Genomic DNA, 8,165 nt, shown 5'->3' with positions numbered 1-8,165 from the left:
CCACGCCCCCTGCGGCCTCCAGGCCTGCGGAGACACGCCCCCTCCCGCCTCTCCGCCTCGACCCCTTCGGGGGGCCCAGGCGGAGCCCAAATCTCTGCCAGCGCCGCCGCCATCGTCTGTGCCGCGTTCCTAGCTCGGCGAAGGACACGCCTCGCGTTGGGACCCCCATCGACTTCTGAGGTGGCCCGAGCCCCGCCGCGGCGCCCCCCCCCCCTCCCCGCTCCGAGCCCGGGTTTCCTTCCGCCCACTCACCCCCAGCCCCCCACCCCCAGGCTTCGAGTCCCCCATCCCGCTGCGCCTTGGAATCCTGGTTTCTTTGGCCTAGCCCCCTACCCCCGGACCTTGCCGCGCGCCCCTGGCTTCTTCGGCCTTCCATCCTGGTCCCCCGAAACCGCGCGCCTCTCACCCATCAGTTCTCCTGTGCACACTGTTCGGGTCCTCACGTCGCCCCCACCGACCTTGATGCTCCAGTGCCTCTAGCCTTGGGTGCCTTCAGCCCACCAGCCCCTCCTCCCAGCCCGTCCGGCCCTGCGCCCTCACTCCATCACCAGATCTCGGGATCTCTTGTTCCTGTAGACTCTCCCGTGCTTCAGCCATTAGAGCTACTACCACCCCTTTGCATACACACTCTGTTTTCGATCCTCAACACCCCAAAACACACATCCCTCTGGGCATCACATACCCCCTTCCCAGGTCCGCTGCCGCCTGTCCAGGGCCCTGGGATTCACTTTTAATTTAAGGCTTCCCTGCCCCCACTGTCCCCTCCCCACTGCTCCAAAGGAGCTCCCTCCATGCTGCACTCCGGGCCTTGGACTCTCCTTTTAGCCCGCCAATTTTGAGTTCTTTCAGAACAAACTCCCGGGTATTCTCTGCTTAGGCCTGGCCCCACCCAGCCTAGAGCAGGCAACTCCTGGACCCTGCTTCACCCCACCCAGCCTGACAGCTGTTGCCATATTTGCTGTCCCAACTCCTGGATGTCCTTGATTTTCTGACTTCTCACTCTAGCTTGCCTGTTCTCTTTCCCTTGTGTTGCCAGGTGCCAAGATGGTGGGGGAACTCCGTTACAGGGAATTCAGGGTGCCCCTGGGGCCCGGCTTGCATGCTTATCCAGACGAGCTGATCCGCCAGCGAGTGGGCCATGATGGGCATCCTGAGTACCAGATCCGCTGGCTCATCCTCCGGCGTGGGGATGACGGGGAAGGGGGCTCCAACCACGTGGACTGCAAGGCTGAGCACATCCTGCTATGGATGTCCAATGACGAAATCTATGCCAACTGCCACAAGATGCTGGGCGAGGACGGCCAGGTCATTGGGCCCTCCCAGGAGACAGCAGGAGAGGCTGGAGCGCTGGACAAATCCGTGCTGGGGGAGATGGAAACCGACGTGAAGTCTCTGATTCAGAGGGCGCTTCGGCAGCTGGAGGAATGTGTGGGCACCATTCCTCCCGCTCCTCTGCTCCACACTGTCCACGTGCTCAGCGCCTACGCCAGCATTGAGCCCCTCACCGGGGTCTTCAAAGACCCAAGGGTCCTGGACTTGCTCATGCACATGCTTAGCAGTCCCGATTATCAGATTCGCTGGAGCGCAGGCCGGATGATTCAAGCCCTGGCCTCCCATGATGCTGGTGAGGGGCAGTGTGGGGAGGAAAGGGGAGCTGGAGAGGGGCTGGGTCAGCTTAACATCTCACAGGGCCCTATGATAGGCGCCTCTGATCTCAGCAGTATGTAAATGATTCTGTGACCCTTCTCTTCGCATTGCAGGGAGGGAGGTGGGAAGGTGTGTGGACATCTCTGCAGAAAGGGAAGACTGAATCTTCAAGAACCTCCTATTAACTGTTTTCCTAGGCGGAGGAAGAGTTTAGACTTAAATTTTTGCAGATGAGGCAGTAATAAGGTAGAATAATATAGTAAGCTTTGGCTTTTGGAGCAAAGCAGCAAATCGTGTCATTCTGCTGTGTGACAGCAAAAGGTGTGAACTAAGAGTAAAGGGTCCACAAGAGGGGTCTGGGAAGGACGAGGTTAGGAGCTGTTACTGATTGGAATGTGGGTTCCAGGGACCCGGACCCAGATCCTTTTCTCACTAAGCCAGCAAGAGGCCATTGAGAAACACCTGGATTTTGACAGCCGCTGTGCTCTGCTGGCACTGTTTGCACAGGCCACGCTCTCTGAACACCCGATGTCTTTTGAGGGCATTCAGCTGCCACAGGTATTCTGTGGGGAGTATTGGGAGGGAGCTGTGGACAAAACCTGGGGACCAGGCCTTTGCACCTGCCCTCAGAGGACAGTGTGGAGAGAAAGCTGAAACAAGGTAAGTGTAGACCAGAGTTTGTGTCCTGCAGGTCCCAGGAAGGCTGCTCTTCTCCCTGGTGAAGCGCTATTTGCATGTCACCTTCCTCCTGGATCAGTTGAATGAGACTGCTGCGGAACCAGGAGCCCCGAACTCCACTCCTGAGGAGCTGAGTGGGGAGAGGGGTCGCCTGGAGCTGGAGTTCAGCATGGCCATGGGCACGCTGATCTCAGAGCTGGTGCAGGCCATGCGCTGGGACCAGGTCTGGAGCAGACAGGGGCCCTCGGGACAGCCCTCCGGTTCCATCTTCCAGCCCCAGCTGGTGGATGAGGGCCCAGGGCTCCCACCTGCCCAGGCCTTGCCTTCCCGCAGGAGGTCAAGGAGGTTTCGACCTCGCTCTGAGTTCGCAAGTGGTAATACCTATGCCTTGTATGTGCGGGATGCGCTGCAGCCGGGCATGCGAGTGCGGATGCTGGATGACTACGAGGAGATCAGCGCGGGCGACGAGGGCGAGTTCCGGCAGAGCAACAATGGCGTGCCCCCTGTGCAGGTGAGGAGGGCCACCGCTGGGGGTCTGTCTGCGTGGGGCATCGCTGGGGCTTCATGCTTCATGCTGGGGGCTCCAGCATGCTATTCACAGTGAAAACCCTCAGTAAGCTTGGGAGGGTAAAAGGGAGTCAGCGATTGAGAGAGGAGCCATTTGGAGGGCTGAGAAAATTTGTCTGTAGAAGACTCTGAGGTCAGGGAGACTCACTCCCACGAAGAACCTGGTAACAATGAGACCATTCCAAAGGTCAAGTTCAGCAAGACTGTGGTTAAGGCCAGGAGGAAGTATAGGGGCCTAAGCTGCCAAGAATAGGGACTTCCCTGGTGGTCCAGTGATGAAGACTCCACGTTCTCAATGCAGGGGGCCCCAATTTGATTCCTAGTCTGGGAATTAGATCCCACTCTCTGCAACTAAGCTCCCACATGCTGCAATGAAGATCGAAGATCTCACATGCCGGAACTAAGACCCGGGGCAGCCAAATAAATAAATACTAAAAAAAAAAAAAAAAGCCACCAAGGATAGGAGAGAAGAAAGATGTTCCCGTTTAGAGAAGGCATCCTTTACGTGCTCATGTGGCTTCTCCATATACCGTGTGTTCTGCTCTTTGGAGGTTTTTCCAAACCTGGCCAGGTGGTCACCCTGAGGGCTGTGGGTCCACATTCATCATCAGGTCATAGCCAGTCACTAGGTAACCTCTTGGCCCCTTCCCTATTTTTCCCGTTTCCCCCAGGTGCTGTGGGAGTCAACAGGCCGCACCTATTGGGTGCACTGGCACATGCTGGAGATTCTGGGCTTTGAGGAAGACATTGAGAACATGGTTGAGGCTGCTGATGAGTACCAGGGGGCAGCGGTCAGTGCAGCCGTGGGCACAGGTAAGCCCAGAGAGGAAGCCGGGGTCAGCTCGGAGCAGTGGTCCGGTGGGGGTGGGCAGCGACATCTCTGCGCCCTGTGGCCCATTTCCACAGCCCTGCCATCCTGGCGCTGGAAGCCCATGACCGAGCTCTATGCTGTGCCCTACGTGTGGCCTGAGGACGAGGACACTGAGGAGAGTGAACACCTGACTCAGGCCGAGTGGTGGGAGCTCCTCTTCTTCATCAAGAAGCTGGACGGCCCTGACCATCAGGAGGTTCTCCAGATCCTTCAGGAGAACCTGGACGGGGAGGTAGAGCTGGACTGTGTTAGGGGGGTGTGGAAGGCTGGGGATGGGAAGCAGAGGCTGACAGCGTAAGGGGCTTCAGGGGAGGAGTCTAGGATGTTTGGGGTTGGCAAACTGTTTGGGAGGAGCCTGCCATGAGAGGTTCGGGGTGGAGAAGGCGCATGCAGAGAACCCGTCCCCTGGCAAGCGCCTGTGCGGGCGGATCGAGCCACCTGCAGTGAGAGCGTTTCCCCTGATGGCAGGTTCTGGATGATGAGATCCTGGCTGAACTGGCCGTGCCCACGGAGTTGGCCCAAGACCTGCTGCTGGCTCTGCCACAGCGACTCGACGACAGCGCCCTCAGGGACCTGCTCAACTGCCGCGTCTACAGGAAGTATGGGCCCGAGGCCCTGGCAGGGCAGCTGGCCCATCCGTCCCTGCTGGAAGCCTGGGCCCAGCCTCAGGAATCAGCTGACGCGGCCAGAGTGGAAGGTGGGGTGCCACATGGACAGCAGCTCTGCATAGTGGCCCAAGGGCGTTAGCCCAGGAGAGACGTCTGTGCTGGGTTTTGTGCAATCCTGTCTTGAGACCAATGGCACTTTAGGAAGAGTCTGAAATGTTGAGATTAGCAGTGAATGGAGAAGCAGACGTTGTGCTCCCTCCAAAGAATGAAGGAGGATGTAAGGTTAGAACGTTGCGGGAGTTCCCTGGCGGTCCAGTGATTAAGACTTGGCACTTTCACTACAGTGGCCTGGGTTTGATCCCTGGTCGGGGAACTAAGATCCTGCAAGGTGAGAGGCACAGCCAAACAGCACAAACATCGCAAGAGATTTTGAAGCCCTGGAAGTCCTCACGTTGAATTTTTTCTGCTGGAGGGAAAAACAGATTATTGCATGCTTCTGGAAAATGCTCTTCTGTTTGCGGATAGGAAGCTCTGCTGCTTTATTTTGGAAGGGGGCCCTCACCTCGCAACTTTTGAGATTTTAGTTCCCTGTCCAGAGACCAAACCCAGCCCTCTACAGTGGAAGCACAGAGCTAGACTGCTGGGGAAGTCTCTCCCTTGCTATTTTAAGAAAACAAAATAAAAAGTTTGTCATGAAGCTGTCATTAAGAGCTCTGAGATCCCCAGAACCTAACTTTTAGGGGGAACAAAAAAATTAAAAATATTTTTAGAAGAGTAACAGGAGAGTTACAAATGTGTCTCTCCTTTTCCGACCTTTCCCGTCACTAACAGTGGCCAACTCTTGTGACTTCCCCTCTCCTGTAGCAAAAGAAGCCCCAACTCAGGGCTCCAACACGCCACTGCAGCGTCTGGCAGAGGGTTTCGGTCCGGCTGGGAAAATCTTCCTGGATCTGGAGGAAGCGTTCCGCTCAGAGGGGCCCCAGCAGGGAGAGGCCAAGCCCCTCCTCCTGCAGCTGCAGCGGCAGCCCCAGCCCTTCCTCGTGCTCATGCGGAGCCTCGACACTCCTGCCGCCAACAAGCCCCTGCACCTGGCTGTTCTGAGGTGAGGGGGTGCGGTGGGGCGGGGCGGGGCGGGGCAGAAGGGTCTCTGAGCCTGACTGCGCATCTCTCTCCTCCCACCCCGCCCCCACGCTCCCCAGAATCCTGATGCAGCTGGTGGATTTCCCTGAGGCACTGCTGCTCCCCTGGCATGAAGCCATGGACGCCTGCATGGCCTGCCTGCGGTCCCCAAACACTGACCGAGAGGTACCCCTACCCTGCCCTGGGGAGATACTGAGTGGGGAGGAGGCCAGGTAGCTTCTGGCAAGGCAGACATCCTACCCCACCCTGGGTGGGGGGGCACCATGGAGCCTTTGTGCTCTTGGTTTGGGTTTTGTGTTTGAAACTGAATTATATATATATTTTAAAAAGGTCATACTGTTCAGAGTTCACAAATGAGAGCAGTGTAACAAGGTATAAACTGAAAATTCTCACTCCCACCTGAGTCCCGTTTTCCCAGTGCCCCCCAACATGCCCCTTTTTGGTAACCACTTGTATTCATTTATGTATCTTTCCTGTGTTTCCTTAGATAAACAAGCCCAGAAGTGATCTTATTTGCCATCTCTTTTTGTTACATAAAAGGTTATATTTATGTTACATTAAGAGCCTCAGTGGAGACTTCCTCAGGTAGTGCTTCCCCTACAAGAGGCACTGGTTCAATCTCTGGTTAGGGAACTAAGATCCCCTATGCTGGGGCATAGCCAAAAAAAAAAAAAATGAATGCCCCAAAAAATCCAACAACAAAGAAGAGCCTCAGTGGCTCCTGTCTGGCTGAGCCTGTGGAGGAAAGGGGAGTGAAGGAGGCGGGGTGGGGTTGGGGGCCATCACAGCCGCCTGCCCTGGAGCGCTCCTGGGCACTGAAGGCTTGGGAAGGGGTCAGAGAACTGGAGTCCTGGAGGCAGTGCATGTTTGCAGCACACACCTTTGGCTGCTCCCCAGGTTTTAGCGCTGTGGTGGGCTTACACACATCTGCTCCCTCTTGGCCCCCTCCTTGCCCTCAGGTGTCTCTGCTTGAGGCCTGAGCATCTCAAAACCCAGCCCCACAGCTGGTTCTGGGACAGCTGGGCCTGAGAAGAAACAACCAGAGATGCCCCCGACACCTGTTGGCAGCGTAGTCAGTGGCCCACAACCCCAGGTCCAGGGCACCTCTTGGCTTTCCCATTGCAGTTTGTTTGGTTCTCCAACTTCACCAAGCCCTCACGCCTCCCCATCCCTGTCTCTCTCTCTTTTAATGCTGAGTTTTCAAGCTGCTTATTTTCTTTTTATTAATTTGCGTATTACTTAAGACTACTCTGGGTCTCTGTGGCTGCGCGTGGGCTCTCTCTAGTTGTGGCACGTGAGAGCTGCTCTTCGTTGTGGTGCGTGGGCTTCTCATTGTGATGACTTCTCTCGTTGTGCAACACAAACTCTAGGTGTGTGGACTTCGGTAGTTGCAGCTCACGGGTTCTAGAGCTCGGCCTCAGTAGTTGTGGCGCCTGGGCTCAGCTGTCCCGAGGCATGGGGGATCTTCCTGGACCAGGGGTTGAACCTGTGTCCCCTGCATTGGCAGGCGGATTCTGTGGGAAGCCCCATCCCTGTCTCTTCACTTCCTCACTCTGTGTTCACCGCAGTAGCCCGGCACACAGTAGGTGTGTAGTCAGCACTGCTGAAGATGCCTTGTGGTCCATCCCCTTTATTCACCGCCCCCACGCTCATCCCAGGTGCTCCAGGAGCTGATCCTCTTCCTGCACCGCCTGGCCTCCGTGAGCAGGGACTATGCTGTGGTGCTCAATCAGCTGGGAGCCCGGGATGCCATCTCCAAGGCCCTGGAGAAGCACCTGGGAAAGCTGGAGCTGGCTCAGGAACTGCGGGACATGGTGTTCAAGTGCGAGAAGCATGCCCACCTCTACCGGAAGCTCACCACCAACATCCTGGGAGGCTGTATCCAGGTCAGGGGGAAGGTCAGGGGACACTAGTGGTTCACAGCTGGGTAAGAGTATGAAACCCTAGCGGTGGCAGGGGAAGGGGTGTGTGTTTCTGAAGCTGGAAGGCAGGTGAGTCTAGTGAACCTGGGGGGCGTTGGTTCTCGGCCCCTCTTGGCTCGCTTACCCTGCTCTGCCAGTGGCATGGAAGTGGTCCCACAGCTGCTGGGTTTTTCCTCCACCCGTGTCTCCGTGTCCCTGCCCCCTCCCCGCACCCTTTCTCTCCATGTCCCGGCTGCAGATGGTGCTGGGCCAGATCGAAGACCACAGACGAACCCACCGACCCATCAACATCCCCTTCTTCGATGTGTTCCTCAGATACCTGTGCCAGGGTTCGTGCGTGTACCCTCACCACCCCGAGTCTCCACACCTCCAAGTGTTTTCCCCCCTGCATCTGCCAGGCTGTGACCACCACCCCTTCCCGCGTGCCTGCAGGCTCCAGCATGGAGGTGAAGGAGGACAAGTGCTGGGAGAAGGTGGAGGTGTCGTCCAACCCGCACCGGGCCAGCAAGCTGACGGACCGCAACCCCAAGACCTACTGGGAGTCCAACGGCAGCGCCGGCTCCCACCGCATCACCCTGCACATGCAGCAGGGCATCCTTATCAGGTAGCGCGCCCCAGGCCTGCGCCTGGCACACACCCTCGCCTTCTCGTGACTTCCCTGCTGTTGGTCTTGGGGAGGGCCCCCGTCCCCCTGAACGTGACCAAAAGGTCCCCCTGGCTGTGTCTGTGGGG

At 57.3% G+C, this 8,165-nt stretch overlaps 1 protein-coding gene across 2 annotated transcripts in view; it reads left to right on the top strand.

Moving 5' to 3' along the window:
• Positions 1–1,044: 1,044 nt before the first annotated feature.
• Positions 1,045–8,165, top strand: part of CUL7 (cullin 7) — a 31,632-nt gene continuing 24,511 nt past the window's right edge. For both annotated transcript variants that reach the window (XM_061398223.1, XM_061398222.1), the window contains exons 1-11: positions 1,045–1,624; positions 2,054–2,205; positions 2,339–2,836; positions 3,564–3,705; positions 3,799–3,995; positions 4,232–4,460; positions 5,236–5,473; positions 5,571–5,676; positions 7,170–7,397; positions 7,672–7,762; positions 7,866–8,037. In XM_061398223.1, coding sequence (XP_061254207.1) covers positions 1,045–1,624; positions 2,054–2,205; positions 2,339–2,836; positions 3,564–3,705; positions 3,799–3,995; positions 4,232–4,460; positions 5,236–5,473; positions 5,571–5,676; positions 7,170–7,397; positions 7,672–7,762; positions 7,866–8,037 — 2,633 coding nt within the window. The remainder of the gene's footprint in view (positions 1,625–2,053; positions 2,206–2,338; positions 2,837–3,563; positions 3,706–3,798; positions 3,996–4,231; positions 4,461–5,235; positions 5,474–5,570; positions 5,677–7,169; positions 7,398–7,671; positions 7,763–7,865; positions 8,038–8,165) is intronic.

Source organism: Bos javanicus, chromosome 23 (assembly GCF_032452875.1).
Source record: "Bos javanicus breed banteng chromosome 23, ARS-OSU_banteng_1.0, whole genome shotgun sequence".
NCBI classification, from domain to species: Eukaryota; Metazoa; Chordata; class Mammalia; order Artiodactyla; family Bovidae; genus Bos; species Bos javanicus.
This window is presented reverse-complemented; position numbering and strand designations above follow the sequence as displayed.